At 38.0% G+C, this 25836-nt stretch overlaps 1 protein-coding gene across 8 annotated transcripts in view; it reads left to right on the top strand.

The window, feature by feature from the left end:
• The window catches only part of DYNC1I1 (dynein cytoplasmic 1 intermediate chain 1), a 344233-nt gene that overhangs the window by 68519 nt on the left and 249878 nt on the right, over positions 1-25836 (top strand). For 6 of the 8 annotated variants that reach the window (XR_008550710.1, XM_054692369.1, XM_054692368.1 and 3 more), the window contains exons 3-5: positions 169-283; positions 2989-3079; positions 16376-16435. Coding sequence is in view for 7 of the 8 variants with exons in the window: in XM_054692369.1 (XP_054548344.1) it covers positions 169-283; positions 2989-3079; positions 16376-16435 (266 nt within the window). In the remaining variant the exon portion in view is untranslated. The remainder of the gene's footprint in view (positions 1-168; positions 284-2988; positions 3080-16375; positions 16436-25836) is intronic. The other 2 variants (XM_054692366.1, XM_054692367.1) reach the window with 1 other exon arrangement.

Raw genomic sequence — 25836 nt, forward strand, 5'->3', positions numbered from 1 at the left:
TTAAATGGAGCAGTTACAGTATTTTTTCATCCTTATAACATGATTATATTTACTTAGGGCTCATGCCTGGCATTCCCTGCCAGGCATTTACTATTTTCAGTTTGAGCCAGGAAAAGCATATGTTTAGTTCTATCGCTGACTTTTCTTACCGACCTCTCCTTTTCTTAGGCTGATATGCAGCAGAAGAAGGAACCTGTTCAGGACGACTCCGATCTGGATCGCAAACGCCGAGAGACGGAGGCCCTGTTGCAAAGCATCGGTATATCGCCGGAGCCCCCTCTAGGTACCTGCCTTGCTCTGCATCATTGCTTGCTTAATTTGACTTGTGTGGGGTGTACCATGTCCAGCGCTTACTATTCTTTCAAGTCCTTATTATTATTATTTTTTTTTTGGTTTAAGAAATTCTCTGGCTTACAGTATATTTATTTTTGGAGTTGATGTGGCTGAAAGGGGATGGGAGGACAGGTCATGGAGTTGTTAGCAGGTTGCTGCTTGTTGACTGATTGTATGGTCAGTCTTCCCTGCTGTGTTACTATTAGAGTATTTTATACTTAATTAAATCAGTTGCCATATGGCGAAAATAAGAAATCTTGGAGTTTTTTCTGAAAATGTTCTTCATTTCCATTGCTGAATCCAGCCTCTCTTTGCCAACCTAAATACTGTGAATCTGGTTATGAATTTTATAATCACAGGCACAGAGCTCTTCCATAATGAAATGGAATGTTTGATGAGAAATTGCAAAGAAACTTAAATGGTGATCAGCATTTAGTAAATCTACTTGACTTGTGTATCTTGGTTGTATTATTAATTGGCATTTTCACTGTGACACCCCTCCTCTAACTCATTCATTCCTAGTTAATTGCTCATGAACTCATTTATCGCTAGGGTTTGAATATTGGGCTATTTGTTTTGTTTGTGTTAAAGGTAATTTGTACATAATGTGTTTGTTCAGTCACTTAAAGATATATCTCTCATGTGAAGTTATTTTTCTTTATCCGTTTGCTGTCCATATACTTCGGAGTAACCCTAGGGTGTCTATAAAACTACGTGATTGCAGAGAGAGAGAGAGAGAGAAACTTTTTAAAATAATACATATAAATAGGCACAATATGAGTTCTTCCAAAAATGGTTTGTCTTTCAATTTGAACACTGGATTTTATATTAGAATAAATTTTCCATTATTCTCTACAGCTCCTTAAACTAAGGCTAAAAATAACTTCATGTATGACAAAATGACAAGGGTTTGTAGCAATACAAATAAGAAAAAGAGCAATGTAAGTCTGCAAATTTAATATTGATAAATGTAATTTAACCCAGACACACAAAATTTAAATACTGTGAAAAACATTTTATCCTCGACTTCAATTTATGTAGGTGAAGTCATGTCTAATAATGTTATAATAAACCCTGATAAGATGTTGGTTATTTTATTTCGCTTCTTTATGGTACGGAATATGTAACCTATGGCATCTTTGACTGATGGACCTTCTTTGAGGTGCTGACACACTTTTTTGTACTTAATTGATCTGTGGTATAAATTAGACACTTTGAAATCCATTATAGTTTTGCCTCAAAAAGACCTTTGAAGTTCTGTTGCAATGTGAACACTGGTTAAATGCAACAGTAGTACGTCCTAATCTCCCCTTTCTACGTAAAGCCAGCAATTAAACCTTAAGATCAAAATAGTTAAATATCCCTAAACCATAACTAAATTCTAAACCATCCTTGCCAAGGGGCCCTGGCTAAGGTGGACCCCATTTTCAGTTTTCATCCATTTCTCTCACATACCTTCTGACTTATGGCCGAGGTAATCAGTGAATGAATAGTGAGATCACACAGAAAGTCCTAGTTTCTTGACAGATCTGCCATTGTGTTATAGGATTTAGACAAAACAGTTAAACTCTTTACCCTATTAAATAAATAAAGGGAAATTGCACTTGATTGAAACCAAATGGGATTCTACAGTATGCACTGACGTTTCTCTCTGCCCATCTGGCTTCTCTGGCGTGTGTGATACTGAGAACCCGTTGAATTCGTCTGGCCTGGGGCCATGTTGGCCATCTGAAGCAGCTTCTATCTGAAGGACATTTGGCTTGTATCTGCAGGATAGGAAAAAAATACATTTGCATTTCCTTTAGCTTTGTTATTACTCACGTGCCCCAATTTTCAGCTTTCGCTGACCTCAATTTTTGAACTTGTTTCTCCTGTCTTCAGAATGGTGTTTACTTACATGCACATGGCAGTGCCTTCCAGTGCTGCTGGAGGCAACAAATAAATAAATAAATAAATCCCAAACACAGTAAATAGTACAATGGGATGAAACTATTAATTAAATGTAAAAATAAAGCAGCCTGGCATTTCCCTTTGTTTGGAAAGAGATTTTTAAATTACCAGGTTCAACATTTACCCTTTCTCTATCTGTCACTGAGTCTCTCAGAGCAAATACAGTTTATCCTCCACTGACAATAGCTTTCCCACCAAATGCAGACATACAACAGTCTTGATTGACACTCCTTGACCACTTAAAATCACTCAGAATACATTTATTTCAAGATCTTTGAAAGTTTTAAAGACACCTCATCTTTCCTTTCAATAGGTCACATCGATACTAACAAATAAACTGGAGAAACTGGATAACAAATTTATCACTCGATAACTGACTACAGGAGAGATATTTGACTTAAATTATTGAATAACAATTTTGATTCTCCATTTTTTTTGTTAAAGTCAATGTGACCTTAGAATTCCCAAATTAATTCTGTCTAACTTCATTTGAAATTTTCATTTCCAAAATATAAAAAATTCACTGGACTTTCTTCCTTTTTCTTTCCTTTTTTTTTTTTTTTTTCTTGTATCCCATCTCAATCTCTCCTGGCCACACAACCACTTTAATTTGGGCCCATTTGTTTTGATTTATCTGACACTGCTCTTCCCCAGTGCAGCCGCTGCATTTTTTAACATGGGATACCTGTTATTTTCATTATTTAGTCCCAACCCCTATGTCTCCCTCTTCGAAATCAGTGAGCACTCCCAGTGAAGCTGGAAGCCAAGACTCGGGTGACCTGGGACCATTAACAAGGTAAGAATTGTCCCTTTACAAAGGCAATGCTGGAATGTTAATAATACAAAACCCCCAACTTAATAGACCTACCATTCCATTGTCAAATATGCATGTATCTGCACACAATCATCAGGTTTCAGGTTATGGTGTCTATCTTTTGTGGTATAGCAGTGATTTTTTTTTTTTGAAGATTTATTTATGCATAAAAGAGCTGAGGAACAGGCAAGAAGTGCGGAGGGTGACGCTAAAATTCATTTATTTTTTAAGATTTCTTTGTACAAGAACCAGGGTACAGGCCAGATGTATGGGAGGGTGAGAGGATTCACCAGAGACAGAGCGGGGAACAGAACAGGCAGACTAACCAGAAATACACTGCTGAGGGGAGCAGCGGGTGAGATAGGAGTGATCTGCCATGCCACATGGGTATCTCCCCAGCCTGCCGGGATCGAACCCACACTGCAGAGGCTGTGGACAGCCCCACAGTGCTGCGCTCAACAGCCTGCACCATCAGAGAGGCCAAAATTTAAATGTTAAAAGTAGTGTGGCTAGATTGGGCCTCTGGCTGGCGATTTGTGACTTCTGCCACTGATTTAATTTAAAAAAAAAAAAAATTAAAATATTTTAATAAAATTCCAAACCAAGGCTAAGTCATCCACAGCACTGCCATTCAAACAGTAGCCTTTGGCTTCTCTATGTATCTTTTACTTTTTATCTCCTTGTTTACCTTTGTACATTTCTTGCCAGCGTATGTTACTGCGGAATAGGTATAGAATTTGCATTTTTCTTTTTTTCACTTATACATTGTCATAAGCATTTTCTACTGAAAGAGCATTGTCTCCATATAGTTGTAGGCAATTTTGATAGCAAAATATATGGAAATAAGAATCATCTAGTATTAGCCCGAGTGTTCTTTTTTTTGCCTTCTCAAACCAACACGTAAGACTGGAATTATCTCATCCATATCTGCCCGTTGGTCTGTTTCACACTCAAGTATTTTGTTTCCATAGGACCTTTTGAAAACAGTGGACACTGCTTTCAATTTGAGAAAAATGAAAGTAGAGGTTTTTGTCTGCACCAGGCTGTTTTATTTTAGCAAATCACCTTTGTGATTTGGGGCAACACACGTCTGCTCTCATCTTTTGCTTTGAACACTTCAAAAGGTCTTTGAGGGGAGAAGTAATAATAACACAGTTACTGTAAGATCTAAAAGAGCTGGAACCATATACTGGCATTGCTTAGGGGTCCATTGGGCTATCATTAAGATAATACAGTGGTCCATTTCTATACAATAGCGGCGTTGTGTCATTGATGCTTAGCTTCAAGGGTGCAGTTGGCAGCATTAATTCTGTTACTGACTTCACAGTTGATGACCCCTTTTGAAGACTTTGTAGAGAAGGCTGCCTGCCCTGCTAGCGCTCTGGAGACAGCAGCAATTATTCCTTCTCAAGGAACATCATTCTTCATTTCTTCTCCTTTATGTGATTTTTTTCTAAACTTACTGAATCACTCTGGAGGAGGTGCTGTCCACTCCCACCCCACACATCCTTGGTTCTCTATAGGAATGTTCTGGCAAGGAAGTAACTAGAAGTCAATGAGTAAATCCCTTGTTAAGTGCCGATTTCAGAGGAACGAAAGAAAATCGGCGTTGAGGAAATGATTTTCAGAAAAACTGAGCACAAAGTTTGCTTTTGGAAACTTTGAACTTTTGGAATTTTAGCTAGCTTAGTGAATCTTGTCTTTATTTTGAACTTAGAAAAATTCTGTGCAATTCATGTTGCGCTTCAATAAAATGGATACGAGAGTTAAGTTGCAGAGACTGTTGTATATTTTAGTTTTCAAAATCCCACTTGAATATCATTTTTGTAGAAGAAACATTTTTAAAAACAATTACTGTTAACCTTGTAAATTCTAAGAATATAACCCTATAGTTATAAATTTTGCCTATTTGTGTAGAATTTATAGTCTTCAAATATGCAAAATCTTTCTGATAATAATTTAAGAATCAAATTAACACATCTCATCATACATTAAATTTTCTCATTCATTTGCCAAAATTTAAACCAAAGCTAACAATCTTTAAAGAGTCACAATAGGCAAACATTTCTTATGTAGCTCTTGTAAATTTGCAAATAGATATATTTAATATATCTGATTACAAATTAAATGTTAAACAGTGCTTTTAAAAAATCAAGTATAAGAATTCCTTTTATTGATATTTAGCACAATTGTGTAAACTTTTAAAATAAGTGAATAGAAAGCAGAAATGTATAATCAATTTGCAATTATACTAGTATGATCTAACTTTTAAACCTCTTTGAACTTGGAATCCCAGTTTGTTTGCAGTTTCTGCTTTTGTTGTTATAGCCTGTTTCTCATTTACAGTTTACACTCGTGACATTTTTCTCTTTTCTTGATAGTTTCGATAGAACCAATTAATCATTCCTCAGTTAATCATATTAGGCCAAGAACAATCTCCTGTACTCCAAAAACAATCAATCATATTAACAAGTCATTTAAAAGACTAATTTGACTTATACACAGATTGAAAAAATTCTGATTTTTCTCTATGCAATTTGAATCCACGCAGTTTAAGAGGATTCTGTTCTATGGTAATTTGGATTGATCCAGAGACTCAACGATATTTTCAAATAGGAAAATGTGTTAACAATTTAGCATATATAAGAAGGTTAAAAAGGGAAAAGTAATATCTGTAATATATACTTAAGTGGTACTTGACAAATTTAAACATCTATTCCTATTTTAAAACTTAGTAGACTAGAAATAAAAATATTTTTTCTTAATTTTTGAGATTAATCTCAAGCCGATAGCCTTCATCTTTTACATGTGAGTATGTGTGTGAAGCCCCTAGACAAAGAATAGCTTATACAGAGTTGAATACATGTCTTTACTCTTAGGAAGTGGCCAGGTATATGAAGTTGTGTCCCTATAGTAGGTATTTGATAATAGTTGAATGAGTAACTATTTTGTTTTTTACAGATAAGGACACTGAGGAACAGAGTAATTTTTTTAAGCTCACAGAGGACATATCTATAGTGTTAGGTTGTAACCTAGACAGATTGATTCAAATTTCTGTGACTTATATCTCTACCCCACACTATTTCTAACAACAGTTGATACAAGTGAGACATAAGCTACCCATAAATTTATTGTTGGATTAAACAAATTAATATCTGTAAAGCACCTGGAAAGGAGTCTCACCTATTTTTTTTTTTTTTTTTTGTGTGTGTGTGTGTGTAAGATATTTATCAGATAGGTGAAATTGGCTAGCTGTTAACATTAAGGGTAGGTGTTTGAGCTGTTCTGTTTTCATTCTTTGAACTATTTTTCCAATGGGAAAAGCTCTTTTTATATTTTCATAAAATATGTTGGTATCTTTTTCAAATTTGATAAGCATGACTATAGCTTCATCTAGGTACTTACGTAAAACATGTTGGACATGACACAGCCAAGGACAAATATCCATGTCCATAGAGATTACTTTCTGGGTTGCCTTTATCACTAACCTCCAGATATTCAACCGGAAATTACTCTAAGTGACACTCTTCTCATCTCCCTAGATGGCTCACAAAGGACTCTGTTCTAGGCCTTATCCTATTTTTAGCTGACATTCCTTAGGTTTTCCAGTGACAAAGCTAAATTAGAGACTGTAATAACCTGCAGAAACCTAGGAAATTGTATTGACCTCAGAAAGTTCACCTGGACACAGGCAAAGACTACACCCTGTCCCACACGTGATTTAAGGAAGAAACTTTCAAAATGATTTCAAAGAAAAAGTATGTTCCAGTATGATAACATTTTGTACAATCTCCTGTTATGACAATACCTGTTCTATAACATCCTGAGCAAAATAGTCAGAAGGGGAGATTTCTGATGTTTGTCTGTGGTGAGAAGGGGTGAGGATGGTGGTAGTAAGTGTTTTTTACCATCTATGGTCTTAACACAATCATTAAGTTTTATTTTCCTGGGCCTCCCCTGGTGATGCAGGCGGTTGAGCGCCTTGCTGTGAAGCTGTCCACAGCCTCTGCAGCACCGGTTCGATCCCGGCTGGCCAGTGAGAATCCCACAGGGTGCGGCAGACACCTCCTGTCGCACCCGCTGCTCCCCTCAGCAGTGTATTTTGTCAGTCTGCCTGTTCTGTTCCCTGCTCTGTCTCTGGTGAATCCTCTCACCCTCCCATGCATCTGGCCTGTACCCCGGTTCTTGTATAAATAAATAAATCTTTAGGGGAAAAAAAGTTTTATTTTCCTATTAAGTAGGACATTCACGCCACCTCCCCCTCCCTTATTTTATTTTTAATACTGTCAGTGAGTTTAGACAATTAGAAAATATAGATAAGCAAATATTAGAAAAGCTCATATTCCTATCATAGAGATTAGCACTTCTTTATGTTTTTTAAAATATTTTATATAATTTTTACAACATTTTTCATTTTTGCACAATGTATGCATTTTCATTGTGGTTATATTCCCCATACAATTGCACCCCCCTTAGAGATTAGCACTCTTAACACCTTAGTGTGTATCCTTTGACATAGTATATATGTTATTAAACATATGACAAATGATGTACAGTACAAACTATTGAACTTGCTTTTCTAACCAAGGATGTCTATTTTCCCATTTTAATACCTTCTCATTATATCTGATATCTACACTATCTTTAATTTCCATAGGTTCCCCAACATATTTCCATTGTATTTAAAATCTGTGCCTAGCCTTTCAGCTAAGAGCAACCAGAACAGGTAACATAGATTTTTCTTTAGGGAAGCGAGCCCCTCCCAAGGGACTTCAGTGCAGCCGAAAGAAGACATGTCTTGGGCAGCTCTTTAACAGAACAGGGGTAGAAAGGGGATGGAATAGAGGTTATCAGGCTTTTGGCTTTATGTCTACTCCAGCTTAAAATTCTGAATGAAGAGTCAGGTGTGTGCGATAACTCTGTTGTTCCGTTTACACACTTGGCTTCCATGTAGTTGATACTAAACTTCAGGTTGATTGAATCCTTTGGTCCAATTTAGATATTTGTTAAACCCAGGCTTTCCTGGATCTTTTGCCTGCTGAACTCTCATAAGAAATGAGAATATTTTATTCGTGATTGATTTGTGCTGTCTATAGCTGGTCACCAGTTTCTTTTCTCAGTGATGTCAGGAAAGGAAAATGTGTTGAGGGCTTAATGTGGGCTGAATGGCCAACAGAAAATCCTCAGGACTTTGATCTTTAGCCACAGTTGGATTCCATAAGATCCAATGCACTGGGGCCTCCCTGGTGGCACAGCGTGTTGGGCACAGCGCTGTGAAGCTGTCCGCAGCTTCTGCAGCGCGGGTTTGATTCCCAGCCAGCCAGGGAGATTCCCACATGGTGCGGCCGACCGTTCCTGTTATGTCCGCTGCTCCCCTCAGCAGTGCTTTCAGTCCGTCTGCCTGTCTCTGGTGAATCTTCTCACCCTCCGGTGCCTCTGGCCTGCACCACAGCAATTGTATAAAATAAAAAAATCTTTAAAAAAAAATCCACTGGCACTACATAAATCTCAAAGGATTTTTGACCCTTTTTTGCTAAAAACATTGCCATCTTCTAAGGACCACCGATGAATTAGAAACTGGAAAGAAGACGTTAAGGAGGTTGTAGTAATAAAAGAATGCAAAACCTTGTAGGAAATCTAGTAAGTCTGTTAAAATTTTATATATATGAAATTCTTTATATTATTAAGTGAAGAGAGGGAGACCAAAATTATTGATGTAAGAGTGGTTAGAAGTCTCTCTAAAAATGAAAATAAAATATACACTATAGTGTTTTCGATTCTGTATCACATGAACTGATCAGTTAAAATTTTTTGATATTTTGTCACTCTGTATTCAGACATGTGCCCATATGCTTATAATAACATAATAAGCATCTGTTTCAGTGAGGGGCTGCTGAGCTTTCCTCTACAGACAGCATGGCCTCTGTGTAAGATTTGGGGAGAGCATGCCCTTGCTCCATGATGGGAGGGAGAGCTTACATTTCTATTTGAATCCAGCTCAGATGACCTTCTGGTATGGTTTCATGTGACCTGTACTGTGCTCCACATTTGAGCTTTAATCTTAGCCAACAGAGAGAAGTTTCTCATGCAGTAAATTAAGAAACATTCTTTGTAATAAGCATCCAATATAAACATATGTTACACCATTTCACTTCTATTCCTGATATCAGAAAAAATTTTTATCATTGCCAGTCCCAAGAAAGAAAATAGTGGTGACTGGGAAGTAAAGCATTAACTTATTTAAATGCCACCCTTAATTAATTGACATCATGTTAATGACTGTGACAGACTGAGTGAGATGATCGATCTTACAACATCCTTATTATTCAGCATACTACTTTGGAAAATGGCACTTAGAGATATTTGGGGATGACATTGACTGGAGGTTTTCTGCTTGGCACTATGCTCACATTGACCCAAATGGTTTTCTTTATCTGATTAGTGATTCGTTATTTGTTTGACAGAGAAGACATGTGAAACGAGGCCAGAAAAGCTATGGCACTCAGGGGAGCTTGGTATTATGGCCCTGAGCTGTCTCTCCATCTTAGAGAAGGAAGAATATGAACAGTTGAATTCTAATACCATTGCTTCCAGAACTAGCTAATGTTACTGAATTAACTTGGTAGAAAAGATAGAAACCAGCACTGTGGTCAGTGTGGGGTTTTTTAAAAGACTTTTATTTTTATTTTATGCATACAAGAACTGGAGTGTAGGCCAGAGGTGCGGGGTTGGGGGGTGGTGGTGAGAGGATTCACCAGAGATAGAGTGGGGAGCAGAACAGACGGATCTACTGAAATACACTGCTGAGGGGAGCAGTGGGCAAGACAGGAGAGGTCTGCTGAGCCAGGTGGGTAGCTCCCTGGCCAGGGATTGAACTCAGGAACTGAGGCCACAGTGGCTGGTGATAGCTTGATAGTGCTGAGACTTTAACCCATGCACCAGCAGGGAGGCCCTATGGTCAGCATTTTTAGGTAGGCTTTCCTTCTTCAAAGAGGGAGTGACTCTGCAAACGCTGTGTGATGGCATCGTGCTGCAAAGACTGAGTTCTTGTAAGTGCCTTGAGAGATTCAGGGTGTCAGACACAATGCCCTGATTTATTCTTTCATTTTTTTGGATAAAAGTTAAAAGTATTTCTTTGGAAATCAACTATTCCTGACAATTCACACCCATCTGCAGGTAAAGACCATTCATTGATTCATTGATTCATCTATCCATTCAATAAGTACTTGAGAATTTATTGTGTGTAAGACACAACAATAAATACTGGAACTGCAAGGAATATAAAGATAATTTTTTCTTCTAAAGAGCGTGCTTCTTAGTATTTTGACAGATTTAATCTGAAGCCATCTCAAGAAGTGTTGCTTATGTAGTTAGAGCTCTTAAATATTTGTACTCCTGAACAATGTCATAAACCATTATTCTCAAATCATCTGTACTTTACTTATAGTGTATTTATGTGAGACCAGTGATTTTGTTTATTACTATGCCACACAGTCTTGACGCAGGTACTTGGTAGATAATTTTTAACTTTGTGTGTTTGTATGTGTATATACACACATATGTACAGCTTGAAAAACCTAGATGGGATGAGAATAGGGTGAATGAGGGTGAAGACACATGTGAAAACAAAAGTTCAAGGTTGCTGAGAAAATTGCCATAAAGTGGACTTTTATTAAGAAGTCCTTGCAGTGGTTATGTAAGTGAGGTATAGGATTTTAGTTAAGGGATAGGCTCTGTTGGTTATTCCAAGAATAAGGGAAAGTGGAGACTCTGGCAGCAATAATGGGGTTACGTCTGGCTTGCTGAAAGTTGAGGACGTGGTAGGGGCAAGAAGGGTGGGTGCAGGGAGGAGCTGCAGTATTTAAATATTTAGCGTCACTTGTTCAAATTCCAAAGTCACTGCTGGTCCTCTGACTTCCCAGAAATGTAGTCTTCAAGGACAGAAGATGTTTTCAGTCTTGTATAACTGCTCTGCCTGACAGTTACTGTTCATGAACAATAATAAATTGGTAAATTGGCATCTAAAATACAAAGATCTGTTTTGACCTACTGCCTCCCTCAGCCACCTAAGTCCATTAAGCTAGGCACTGATGAAAATGAATTGTTTATGGCCAAATCTTATCTTACCTTTCAAAAGCCATCCCCTCCTCTGGCTTCTGAAATATAATGGAAGTAGTTTGATGCCTCCTGGCTGACTAGCACAGAATAAATACTCATTGGAAGGAAATGATTATCTTCATTATTAATCTTTCTTATGAAATCTCATTTATTTTTCCAGCTAATTTTTATTGAAATTTTAAACCATGCCAAGTCCTGGGCATATAAAGAAAACTACTTTCTCCCTGTCATGTTATCAGTATAACTTTGGGTATAAATATCCATTTCTTTTACTAAAATGAAACATTCTTAACTATAAGTCCCATGTTCCACAGCACTCCTGGGATGTTGTTCTTTGGAATATTTGATTTTGTACCTTGTTTACTAAACTGTGATATGTTTTATTTCTTCATAAGAACTGTGGGTTTCTTGAAAACTGTTTTTATCCTCTTTTGCCATAATTTTCATATTAAGCTCTTAATAGATGATTATCAAGTAAGTGAATGCTGTTATCAAAAATAATTTCTCTTTTCATGCATTTGATTGGTTGATTCCAGAAAAGACTGAGCCATAGAACTAGTTACTACAGAGTAAACAGGTTAACTTCTATATGAAAGTATTTTGTGGTAGTGTATATATGTTCACATATATTTACTTTTACTTCTCACTACTTATTTTTACAAATAAACTACCTGGCAAAATTTCAAATTGCACAGGAAACTGGGACAGCCATCATTTTATTTTTATGACATAGTGGATAAGATGTTTGAAAAGTAAATTAAAAATGATGTCATTTGGCTAGATTGAAAGTATTCCAATAAGAGAAGAGAAAAGGGAAAGTCAATATCATTATCATTCGATGTTTTAAACATCAGGCAGAAGAGAACTTTGGAGGCCTTCTAAGGCTGCATCCTCAAGTTACTGAGCAGTGACTAATGCTGTATGGAGGTGCACCCAGCACGCAGCCTCCTACCCAAGGCTTAGACTTGGCCCTTTACAAGGTGCTGCCATCTGCTAGAAGCTTCCCTGTAATTATACATTTCTAGGCTACCCCTAGAAGTACAAACAACCTTTGCCCACTTAATGCATTAGAGTTAAGTTCCTTTTTGAAGAAAAATTATGTTCCCTGCAAGTCACCACCGCACAGATTTTAACGACAAAAAACTGGAACACTTGATTCCACCCTTGGCTTGAGTCCTTATCCCACTGCTCCTTATTGATAATAGCTATAATTTCTTTACTGAGTGATACATGTGTGTGTGTGGGAAGGGGCATTGCCTGGACAGGACTGTTGTGTGGTAGTTAGGAAGACCACCTTTGTTTCTCTGGTTAAGTGCAAACCAGACTGCTTGTCTGTGGACTTCTAGAGTGATTTGGATAGAATCTCTCTTTCTTAAGAGAGCGGTAGTTCAAGTGAGTTTTCAAATAAGGAACAGAGGCAGCCAGCCCATCTGGGAGCTGTGGCATTCTTCACCTGCCTTGAGAAGCAAAGGTCAATGGAGGTGTCTCATCTGCAACCTTCAGGCAAATTGAAAGCAAAGTAACGGATCCCACCCCTTACAAGGAATTGCTTTTTACAGTCAGCACCTAAGGCTGCTCTTCTGTCTGTGAAAGAAACATCCTTAAAGATAAAAAGTTTGATCCCCAAAGATATGTAAACAGGCAATGTGATGGCTTCCATTAGTTCTACCACTTGAAGCGAAGAAATCAGCACTCAGAACCAGGAGGGGCTACTTTCTTTGAGTAGAGTGAGTGTCCAGCAGTGATTCTTATCCCTGGCTGCACATTAGAATTGCCTGGAAACTTTCCAAAAATATGCCTGTTGGCCCCTCCCTAGGCATTCTGATTTAATTGATCTAAAAGTAGCCCGGACCTCAGGCCAGACTTGAGTTAATCACATGTTTAGACAATTTCAATTTGAGGATTAGTGAGCTTACTACCTGCTGACTGATGCAAGCAATAGTCTTGCCTACTCACTCTGTCATGGTGGTCCCAGAGTAGGCCCTGGGCTTTACCTGGGAACTTGTTAGAATTTAAATTCTCAGGTTCCACACCAGACCTACTGAGTCAAGTTCTGGGCTTGACATTAGTATTCCTTCTTTTAATAAACCCACAAGATGATTTTGATCCATGTTAGAGTTTGAAAACCACTGCTCTAAATTAATACCTTGTTCTCCAAGTATGGTCCACAGAACAGCACCATCTGCATCCACTGGAGCCTGTTAGAAATGCAGACTCTCAGGCCACTTGAGTCCTACTTAAAAAGAATGAATTTTAACAATATTCCCAGGTATGATACTATGGTTTGTAAAAAGAAATATATATTTGGTCTTCATCCCTGTTTCTGGCAGAGTTTCTAAAACCCTTGAGGTTTCCTAAGTAATGGGGGTAACAGAAATGTCTTTCGTTATATTAATAAGGTGACATTTTTAATGACCCAAGGATGGGTCCACCTCCCGACCTCCAGGGAGGTGAGAAACATCATAGATGGAGTTCAATCACCAATGGCCAGTGAGTTCATCAATGATGCTTATGTAGTAAAGCCCACGTAAAAACCCAGAAGGACTGGGGTTAGAGAACATATGTGTTGGTGAACATGTAGGAATTTGGGGGGAATGGTATTCCTGGAGAGGGCCATGCCCTTCCCCTGTGCATCTTTGCCATCTGATTGTTGCTGAGCTATATCCTTTAACTGGTAATTGGGTATTGAAATGTTTCTCTGAGTTCTGTGTGAAGATCTAGCAAACTGATGGAACTCGAGGAGGGGGTCCTGGGAAGTCTGATTTATAGTCAATTAATTGTTCAGAAGTACAGGTAACAACTTAGATGTGCAACTGTCATCTGAAGTACTAGGAGGGGCTGTCTGGGAGCCAAGTTAAATGAAACAAAAACAAAATTAATAACCTGGACTTCTGACTGGTGGCCAAAGTGGGGGAGGAATCGTGGGTGTGCAGTCTTATGAGACTGAGCTTTCAATCTGTGGAATCTTCAGATCTCATGTTTCAGAGTGTTCAGGTAAGAGGATACAGCATAGCTAGATAGAATCAGGGAAGCTATGAATCTGCATTCAGATACCTCTGCAGGAGGAGCTTACATGGGCTTTTTCACTTAGGTAGGTCAATGATTCAAAATAACATTTATAGTAGCTATAGTAGATGTGGTAGTGGAAAGAACAGCTACTGCTTTTCAAAGACTTTGCGTTTTATAATTGCATAGTCTATAGAAAGCCAGAGACCATCCATCCATCCAATATGTGTGATATAATGTGCGCCACTCATGGCTCCAGACTTCCCCTGTAATTTAGGGATATAGGTGCCCCTGGTATTACAAGGCTTAAGTTTAAAGAGTCAAACAGAAAACAGTAACAAATAAACTGATGTATAATAAAATCATTGGCAAAGGTAAGTGCTATGAAAAGAGTAAAGCAGGATAAGGGGGATAAAGAGAAATAGGAAGTGCCATTTGAGACAGTGGTGAGAAACAAAAGCCTCCCTGAGCAGGTCACATTTAAGCCCAGACACGAGCTTAGCAAAGGCATGAGCCACACACAGCATTTGGAGTGGGGGGAAGCAACTATTGTTTGAAAACGATCAATGGATGTAAAAAAATTTTTTTTTTAAGTTTTATTTCTTTTTTTTTATAGAGGCATGTTTTATTTATTTGTTTGTTTTGTTTATACAAGCACTGGGTACAGTCAGAAGTGCGGGAGGGTGAGAGAATTCACCAGAGCCAGAGCGGGGAGCAGAGCAGGCAGAAGGACCGAAGTACACTGCTGAGGGGAGCAGCGGGCGGCAGGAGAGGTCTGCGCGCCATGTGGGACCCTCCTCCGGTGGCCCGGGAGCAGCCGGGGATCGAACCGGCGCCGCAGAGGCCCCGGGCAGCTTTGCAACCAAGCGCTCTACCGCTGCGCCACCGGGGAGGCCCTGGATGTAAAAAATTTTTTAAAAATTAAAAAAAAAAAATCCAGAAGGACAAGGAACACAAAGTGAGGAAGGGGACAGGGGCTCGAGATACATTTGGAAAACAGCGGCCGGCCCGGTCATAAATTATCTCCTGAGCTGTGATAAGTTTTCCTAGATAAGAAAATTGAGCATGGCTCTTCGGAGGTTAAGGTGCCCACGAATCACCTAGGGCCTGACTAAATGGTAGTGTGGAGTCATTTTTCGTGGAGTGAAACCCAAGTCCCTGCATTTCCCACAGAGGTGTTGATGCTACCAAGTCTGTGGATGACACTTAGAATATGCAAAAGTGCACTGGGCTTGAGAATGTTAGCAATGTGCCCCACATTGCACAGCTGGTAAGTTGGCAAAGGCAAGCTTAGTGTCTCAGCTGCCCGACTTCCATCAGTTGCCCACCAGGTAGCCCAGACCTGATTTACCTGTAACTACTTGCTCGGGAAATGGAAAGGACCTGGAGAGAAAGGTCGTTGTGCCCACTGTACTGATAAAAGAGCTATTTATCCTCTCTTAATTTGAACAAGGGAAATTGAATGCCTTGGTAACTATTGCTACTTTGTGCTGTCTCATGTGAAATATTTAAAAGATGTAAGATATCCCTGGCATCTTAGAGAAAAACCATATTGTTGGTGACCATCCTGGTGTATACATCAAAAACATGAAAATACCGTGAATCTCAAAATCGACTGCATTGTATTTGCAGTGACTGACCAAGGAAGCCAGTTACTTCTCAGGCCCTGCTGTCAAGCTCCTCCCTGACTTCCACAGAGGGTCTTTCTCTGGCCCACCTGCACCCTCGCTTTGGATTCTCTTCACAGCATGAGAGATGCTTGGTCTTCCAGATGTGCATGGGTTCTGGGATGTCAGAGATACACAGAGGTGTTTTCTTGCTCAAATCAACCAGGATTTAGCACCAAACTGATCAAAAGGATGGGTGAGCTTAGGGAGTTTGACTGTTCACCTCTGGGCTTCCTTCCAGGAAAGCGACCATATCTTGCAATTCCCCATAGCTATTAGGGGAAAAGATGGCGCCTAGCTTTTTTCTTGTGTGATTTTCATGGATCTTCCTGGCACCTGGGGTGGAGGGGGTCAAGAGGAGGGGAGATGTTCTGTGTATGTATTGTATATTGCCATTGCCTTGATGAATGACATAGTTTGGTTTGTTTTGTTTCCCTCCCCTTTTGTTAATTCTCTGTGTTCTTTTTCCTTTGTGCTGCACGATTAGGACCCTGCAGTGGGACACAGACCCCTCAGTGCTCCAGCTGCAGTCAGACTCAGAACTTGGGTATATGTCTGCTCTTTTGTTACTCCTTTTATTTCTTTGCTACACTTGTGTTGAAATGCTGGCGCTGCCGCTCTTGTTTTTTTCCCCCTTTTGTTGGACTTCGAGTTTAATAAGTTATTTCCTTCCAATTTTCCTTACAAAGTTAGGCTTTGAAGAAAGTCTCTTTGTGGAAAACACCACAAAAAGGTGGCTTTTGATCTGCTCTTCTTAATTCCTATTAAGCAAATTTGCATTCCCTCCCTTCCCTGCCAAAAATACACATTTAAGTTCATTCCCTACTTCAAGGTCAGTGTACAAGTTCTGCAGCAGGAGATGTGTTTATCCTAACTATCCTCACCCTTTACTAACAAGTTGCCTTAGGTTAATTTTTGTCTAAAATCAGTATTAAAATGTATTGTCTTGTTTGTTTCCTTTCCTCTTTTTTTTTGGGGGGGGGACTCACAGTAAGCATTTAATTTGAGTTATGTTTGAACATCTGAAGATTTCTGTTAAAGAAAAAGCACATTTGTTGAATTCCTCAATGTTGAAATATTTAAATATTTGATGGCAGATAATGTTTTCTAAATGCTTACGAGCTTTTTCCCCCTCCAATTAGAAGTGTATTGTCACAGGTTTAAAGACCACTTCAGAAGTAAAAATTCATCCAGAAAGAACAGAACAGGAAGACATATCCTAGAAACTTCGTTTACCTCTCTTTTAGGATTAGAGTTGGCTGTAATTACACCCTAGATATTTCCAGTGGCGTGTTTGTACCGGCTAGTGTCCAGGCTTAGGAGAGCTGACTGTGTTTCTCTTCCCATCATTCATTGAAATTGGCCATGGTGGGAATATTTACACCACCAAAACTGGCTAGTGCTTCCAAGCCAGTTTTTAAACATTTACTAACATACCACTGGATCCCTCAGTATTTAAATAACACAACTCATTGCAGTAATTTCTAAGCTATTATTTTTTTTCTTTCTAATTATAACCCAGTGAATTCCAAAGAGGGCATTTTACATTTTGTGTTGAATTCCTGAAATTCCTGGGCATGCATCTCTGGATTTCTATCAATTTCAGTGCCTACTGTAGATGTCCAAGTAAATTGCAAGGTTATCTGCATATAGGTTAAATGCTTGCAACCCATCTCCCTTTGTATATCTAGACAGACAAAATAATGCTAAACCAAGGAAATAGCCTTACACTTCAGGTAACTAACTAATAGGGACTTTTGGGTATTTTTTGCAAAACTAAATCCTCAACTATTGAGTTATATAGTTCATTGCATGTTAGGTTTCAATTTGTACTATTCAAATAACCAAGAAATATGTCTTAAATCATGCAGAGAACAAAGAATGTATAGTATGTTCTACTGCAGGGGGAATTTCAGAGTGCAGTTCTTCAGCATTTTGTTGTGCTTAAAAAGGAGGATGAAACTCTGCCCTATGCACTTAAATTGACAGATTTTGAGACAGATGGAGACCAGGCTAAATTATACTTGCTGATGTGCAGCAGTTAGGAATGTTCTCATTGATAACTGAATTTTTCCTTGGAAAAAAGATGACTGTGGATTAAAACCTGTGACCTATTCTAGGAACATGGCATTTCTGTGATTTCCACCATGGCCACATTTTACTTCAGTGGGCCAGTAAGTCAGGAGATAAAAGATGAGGCTTTCTGTTCACTTAGTGAATTCCCTTGGAGAATTTGGGAGGAACATTTAGAGAATATTTGAAAGAAGAGATTGTCTTAGCTATGTTACTATCTCAAGTACTGCTTTAACAAAAATTTCCCTTGTGTGATAGTCCTTATGTGTAGGGCAGTACTTCTCTCATACATAATTTTATGAAAGTTTCTTCCTGCACAAAGATTTTCCTAGAGGCAACTTTATTTCTTCTTGGTGCTTGGCATGGGATTGATCTTAGCCCATACCTTGCTCTGTCACTTGATTTTTCCTTAAATCACTTTATTGAAGTACAATTCACATTGAACAAATGCACACATTTAAAATATTCACATTGGTATGTTTTAAAATGTACACACATTCATGAAAACATCACAATGATGAACATATTCTTCACTCTCCCAGCAAAGTTTTTTAGTGCCCCTTTATAATCTCCACTCCTTCTGTCCATCCCTCCCAAGCATCTGATATGCTTTTTGTCACTATACATTTCCTAAAATATCATATAAATGAAAGTATGAAGTCGGTACTCTTTTGACTGACAGAATAAATATTTTGAGTTCTGGTCATGTTAGGTTGTATCAATAGTTCATTCCTTTTTATTGCTGAGTAGTATTCCCTTGTATGGCTATAACATAGTTAAACCAGTTATTTTTTGATGAATGTTTGGGTTGTTTCCAGCTATTGTCCAATAAAAATAAGTCTGTGATGAACAGTCACATACAAATCTTTTTATGGGCATATGCTTTTATTTCTCTTGGGTAAATATCACCAAGTAGCATGACTAAATCATATAGTTGGTGCACATTTAATTGAAATTGTCAAACTTTTACAAGTTGTTTTAACATTATATATTCTCTTCAACAGTAAATGAGACCCTCAGTTCTTCCACATTCTTAACATTTGGTTTGAACTTTAAAAAAAATAAATCTTCATCATTACTAAAGAAGTATAGGGAAATCTCATTGTGGTTTTAGGTTTTTACCTTGCCTTTCCCCAGTTACTAAAGATGTTAAGTATCTTATTTTGTCATTTACCATTTGAATATCTTCTCTGCTAAAATGTGTAGATTATTTTCTCTTATTGTTTTTGAATTGTTTGTTTTCTCATTATTATTGAAGTTTTGAGAGTACTTGATATATCTGAGATACAATCCTGTATCTGGTATATAATTGTAAATATTTTTTCCATCTGATTTTTCTTTTTCATTTACTTGTAATTGTTGAGAATGCAAAACCTTTTATAATGTTGATAAATTACTATTTGCAAATACTTTCTTTTATGGACCATGGTTTTGGTGATATGATTTTAATTTTCAATGTTTCCATAACTATTTATAGAATAAAATTCACCCATGAAACCATCTCGAATTTTATGGTGGGGAAGGTTTAAAAATACAAATTTAATAACTTTCATAGTAATGGAACTATTGACATTATTTTTTCTGAGAGCTTTGACAGTTATCTTTTAAACAGTGTGTCCTTTTTAATTGTTGCAAATTTATTGGTCTAAAATTTAGTTTATAATACCTTTTAAATATCTGCAGATCTGTAGAAGTAATACCTTTCTCATTCTTTACATGGTAAATTTTGTCCTCTTTATTTTCTCCAGTTAAATATAGCTAATATGTTCATCAATTTCATTGTTATTCTCAAAGAACCAACACTTGGTTTTGTTGATATTTTTCTTTATTTTATCCATTTCTACTCTGATTTAATAATTTACTTTGCTTGTTTGCTTTGTGTTTAACCTTTTCTAGTTTCTCAAAGTAGTAACTTGAGAGGTTTTTTGTTTTTTTTTTTTTCCTAGTGTAGGTCTATATTGCTTTACAGTCCCCTGAATTACTACTTAGGGCATTCTAAAAATTTTGATTTTCTTTTTTGACATTTTCATTCAGTTCAAAATAATTTCTAATTTCCCTTTTTATTTGATGAGTTATTTGGAAGTTTGGTAGTTAGTTTCCAAATAATTGGGAATTTTTCAGAGCTCTTTCAGTTACTGATTTTGAATTAAAATATATTGTGAAGAACTGAAGAACATATTTATGTTATTTGAATTTTAAAAAATTTGTTGAAACTTATGATCCATAGTAAATGTCCTATGTGCCCTAAAAAAGGATGATATTTTGCTGTCATTGGGTGAAATGCCCTATATATTCAATTACGTCAAGTGGATTATGTTGTTCAAATAGTCTGTATCTTTTACAACTTTCTTATGGCTCTACCAGTTATTAGGAGAGATGTTGAAGTTTCTTACCAGAATTTTAATTTTTATATTTCTCCTTGCAATACTATCAGTTTTTGTTTCATGCATTTTGAAATTTTGTTAATAGGTACATAAATATTTAGGTTTCTTATGACTCTCTTGATGAACTTATTCCTTTATGATTATGAAATGACTTTCCATATCCATGGTCATGAATTTTGCTCTGCTAAAAGGTCCTGTGGGAGAACAGGATTCTATGAAATTTCTATTTCTAATATTTTCAGGAATCTCCATGTTGCTTTCTGTAACAGACGAACCAATTTACATTACCAGCAGTAGTGGACAAGGGTTGTCTTCCTTTCACATCCTCTCTAATACTTGTTGTTTCCTGTCTTTTATATAATAGCCACTCTCATGTGTGAGGTGTGTTTTTGTTTGTATCTATCATCGTTTTGGTTTGTATCTCCCCAGTAATGAGATGATGAACATCTTTTCCTAGGCCTTTGGCTATCTGTATGTCATCTTTGGAGAAGTATCTATTCATATCCTCTGCCCATTTTTCAATCAGGTTATTTTTTAATTTGTTGTAGTTATGTGTACTTTATATATTTTGGATATTAACCAATGGCTGTATATATGATTTGCAAATATCTTTTCCCATTCAATAGGATGTCTTTTTGTTTTGATGATTATTTCTATTGGCTGTGCATAATCTTTTCAGTTAGATAGAGTGCCATTTCAGCTTTTTTTTTCCTTTGTCTTTGTTTCCCTTTTAATTGGAGTGAAGTCCCTGAAAATATCTCTAAGGTAAATGTATCACTTATATTTTCTTCTCTGTACTATATGGTTTTAATACTTGGTTTACAACCAAGTCTTTAATCAATTTTGAATAAATTTTTGTGTTTGGTGTGAGATAGTGATCTTATTTCATTCTTTTTCATGTGACTTTCCATTTTTCCCAGCAGAGACTTTCCTTGCTTAATTGTATGTATTTGGCTTCTTTAATGTAAATTAATTGTCCATATATGTGTGAGTTTGTTTCTTGGCTCTCAATTGTGTTCTGTTTAGCTGTGTGTCTGTTTTGATCCCAATACCATGCTTTCTTGTTTACTGTCACATTGTGTCATAGTTTGAAGTCGAGGAGTGTAATACCTCCATTTTTTGTTATTTTTTTTTTCCAGGATCATTTTTAGGATTTAGGGTCTTTTGTAGTGACAAATGTCTGTGAAGAATATGATTGGATTTTGAAAAGGTTGTGTTGAATCTGTCTATTACTTTCAGTACTATAAACCATTTGAATGATGTAACTTCTTGCAATCTATGAATACAGAGTATCTTCCTGTTTGTCTTTTTGTGTCATGAAGGGAACATAAGTGCAAATGCCCCCATGAGATCACCAGTCTCTAGAGCGATGTGCTGAGTTAGCATAAGTGTCTTGGGACTAGGAGGAAGGAGAAGATTCTCAAAGATGGGCAGACATCACTGAGCTCTGAAGGACCCTTGAGACACCTTACTCCAAACTGTCAGATCCAATAACATAGGGATGTTAAGTGGTCTCTGACTTCATTGAAGCCTCATAATTAGATTTCCTCCAGACATTAGTATACTAAAGTTTTCACAGGGTTTTTGAAATACTTGAAGCAAAGTGAGGAGGAGGAAAAAACAATCTGTCAATCTGTTCACAAAGATGTGGCCGGCCCTTCCCTAAGCAGGAAATTAGAGTTTCTTTCTCTTCTTGGGAGACACTGCTAGTAGTATTGACCTCTTCTTTGCCTTATCTTCTGTTCATTGCTGATGGAAAGTGAGTATCCTAAACTATATAGTGAAATAGATCACACAATCAAAAATAAAAATAAAACCAACTCAAGGACACCAGCTAAGCACATATTCTTCAGGATGGTGGTAGTTGTCCAAGGGAATTTAGCCAGGCAGTTCTAGGATGTTTCATGTTTTGATGTTACTTTTGTCTGCCTAATAGAACAGTAATAACTTCATAACCTTTGATGAAATGGCCGTTGTTTTTTTTTTTTTACTTCTCTTGTTTTGTTGATGTTCCTATGTGTTATGTTTAAATCTCTGATGATCTGAATTAATGATTAAGGTCTCCCAAGTAACAATGCCTGGTATTTTCTTGAGAATGAGGTATATTGTGTTCTTGAGAAAACTGACAATCTGACTCTTCATTGACACTTAGCCATGCTTTCTACAGAAATTGAAATATGGAATAGCACCTAGTTGTGTGTGTGTGTGTGTGTGTGTGTGTGTGTGTGTGTGTGTGTGAGAGAGAGAGAGAGACAGAGAGACAGAGAGACAGAGAGGCAGAGAGAGACAGAAGGTAGTATTAAAATGCATTACATATCCCATAAATGAATGCTGACCCATGAAAAATTTGAGCAAACAGGATTTAACAGATTCAGTCAAACTTTCGTCAAAAGGAGAAAGTGTTTTGTTCATCTCTTATAATACTCACCTACTCAGTCCCAAACATTTCATGAGATGCTTCTATCTGCTAGTCTTCATTCTTTGCCCTTAAGAACCTTAAGTGACATTATGGGATATTTTCTATTTTGTACTAGCAATTGGATTTTCACAATAATATTTCTTTTTGATCTCATTCATGAAAATGAAGATGGTCAGTTGATAAGAAAACATTGGTACTCATTGACTTAAAGTATTCTGTAACTTTATAGGCTTATGTTAAATTCTTTAGAAGGCTATTCAGAAATATCAAGTCAATAAAAGGCTACTTCTATAGTATATTTATATCATGAGTTGTATGTAATGTTGGAAAAAATATACTCTGTATCTTCTGCCCTTATTATCTTGAACTTTCAATTTCCTTTGTAAAGGGGGCACTTGATAGCAGCGTCTCCACAAATATTGCCCAGCTTTGTTATAACTGACTATTTTAACTCATTTCTCATCACAGAAATTTGTAAGATTGACTCGTGTTATGAAATTCAAGGCAAACCCTTTGGATGCCCCTGTTGACTGAGCCAGACTTGACATTTGCTTCTGTTAAGAAAAAATACTTTAGCTGCCAAACTAATATCTGTGCACAGTAAGAAGCAAATATCATGGGAAGGAAACAAATACTTCCTCAAATGATGATTTTAAATGTGAACACAGAAAATGGAAACTCATCCTTCTTGAGGTACTCAGAAAAGGTCAGCTGTCAAGCTGCTCCTCAGTCCTTGGCGGAAAATGCCAATCTGAACACAGATGATACATGGCGTGAGAGGAGGGGCTGCAGCAACAGCCTCACTTCCTCAGCGCAGTGCCCTGTCCTCTCCTCCGCCTGCGTGACATCTCAGTCCCGTGGCATCTCCGTCCTGACTCTAGACTTCTGCTCTTGAGGTGTCATACCTCGACACCTACTTGCACTAGAGGACAGAGTTTGGAAAACAACTGATTTTGTAATTTTTAAAAACCTCTTTCAGGTTACAGGAGCATCTGTAGTCTTGGGGTTCTGTTTTGAAACAAATGCAGCACTTTCTCTTAGGTCTCTCAGTGGGTGGCACGAGGGCCAAATTTCCTCTTTTGTTTTCTAAGCTTTGCTCTTAAAATTGGAAAGTCCCTCATCCAAATGTATCCACTAAGTAAGGTGCACAGTTTTATCCCAAGTTCTGCCTATGTCTTCCAGTTACATTTTTCACTCTTTTTCTCATAAGGTGTGAATTGTTGAAATAATCTCTATTCCTTTCCCTTCACCCTCCTTCACCAGTGAACTGCTCCTGTCTACCCTTAATTCTTGTCTAGTCACTGAACAACAGCTTTTCCTTCCCATTCTCAGCACCATTACCACTGAGGTCTTCCAAGCCCCCTGGACCGAGTCTCCATGCTTGTTAGACCGAAGGCTACATGTCTTACTCTGCCTGCCACCTTTGGGTGAAGGCTTTGCCTGGATTCTGTTTGGTTAGTGAGCACCTGCTTTTGCTTGTAGATTGTTTCTCAATTCTCCTTTAGCTCCACACAGTGCTTTGAAAGCCCACTCATAATCTCTAGTTGTTCATTAGTCAAAGGATTTAGACCCTATCCTTCGCATAGTTATGCTACACTAATATGCTTTATTTTTTAAAAAAAGATTTCTTTATGTATACAAGAACTGGGGTACATGCCAGAGGAATGGAGGGTGAGCAGGTTCACCAGAGACAGAGTGGGGAACAGAACAGGCAGATTGACTGAAGTACACTGCCGAGGGGAGCAGCGGGTGCGTCAGGAGAGGTCTCCTGTGCCATGTGGGTGGCTTCCTGGTGGGGGATCGAACTTGTGCTGCAGTGGCTGTGGACAGCTTCATAGGTTGCGTCTTAACCCCTTGCATCACCAGGGAGGCCCACTAATATGCTTTAAATGCCTCTGCAACTGTCAGCTTCTTTTTTTACTTTCAGTAATTCCTCCTGTCTATAGTTTGAAGTCCAAGTTCTTTAGCTTGAGTTTTAAAGTCATCTAATCATCCATTCTCAGTGTTCCTCTATATTTATGTCCTATTGTTCCTCTCTGAAAAACTGGTCTCTGCAGCATAAAATGTGAATTTAGTCTCCAGATATTGGCATATAGAACACCTTCCTTGTTCTTTTCTACTTGACTGAGTCCTGCCTGTACTTCCAGACTCATATCAGGCTTCTATTCTTAGTGAAACTTCCTTCCCTCCCGCAAACACACAGTAATCTGCCCATTAGATGCTCCTGTCTCTCTTGCTATCAGTCACTCATGTTAGTTAGCTCTTCACTACTCTTTCATTCTTAATTGCCATTTAGTGTGTCTGTTTGATATCCTCATGCTCTGTCTATTGTGAGGTTCTGGAATAATGCCACAGAAGTTGCTGTGACTGATAATTATGTTGGCCAAAGTATTTCAGTAGTTCCTTTGCAGGTTGTATAGGATACTGTACATACCCCTCCGAGACTTTTGGATAAGGAAGAAAATGGCAGTGTTACCACTTCTGCTGTCTTAGAAGCTCTTCTTTGAGAAACCTAAAGGAATTTTAGAAGCAGTACTAAGAAGGATCTGTGGCAGCACCATTAGTGTGTCTTGGGGATGAAATACCACATGTGAGTCAGCAGGAATAAAGCCCTCAGGACTGAGCCTGGCCCGAGGAAGGCATTCTTGTATTCATGGCCCTTGACTTACTTTGGAATCTGGCTAAACAACTCTGGTCTTTGAGAACATCTATTCTTGGGTTTATCTTCTCGACCTCCAGCTTCCTTTCTTGCTCCAGAAACTGCACATCATTGTAATCACCCCTTTTTGATTTCCTGGCTCCTGGGTGTCACAAGCTGGCTTTGTCCCAGGATCCTGGCTGGGTCACCTTATCTTCCCCTCATGCTTTCCTGCCATCAGGTCTAACCAACACAGCCCCAGCATATGCTTTCCAGGTACTTAGCTCTCTGAGGCTGCTATGTAAAGACCATTATTAGAGTTCCCGTGGCCGTGCACATGTTTCTCATGCTGTGATGATAAAAACAGAATCCTTTTATTTGGGAGTAAGTCTGTGTGATGCTAACTTCCTTCCGCTCTGGTATATATTATGGAC

Source organism: Talpa occidentalis, unplaced genomic scaffold, assembly GCF_014898055.3.
Source record: "Talpa occidentalis isolate TD23 unplaced genomic scaffold, MPIMG_talOcc4v2.1, whole genome shotgun sequence".
Lineage (NCBI taxonomy): Eukaryota > Metazoa > Chordata > Mammalia > Eulipotyphla > Talpidae > Talpa > Talpa occidentalis.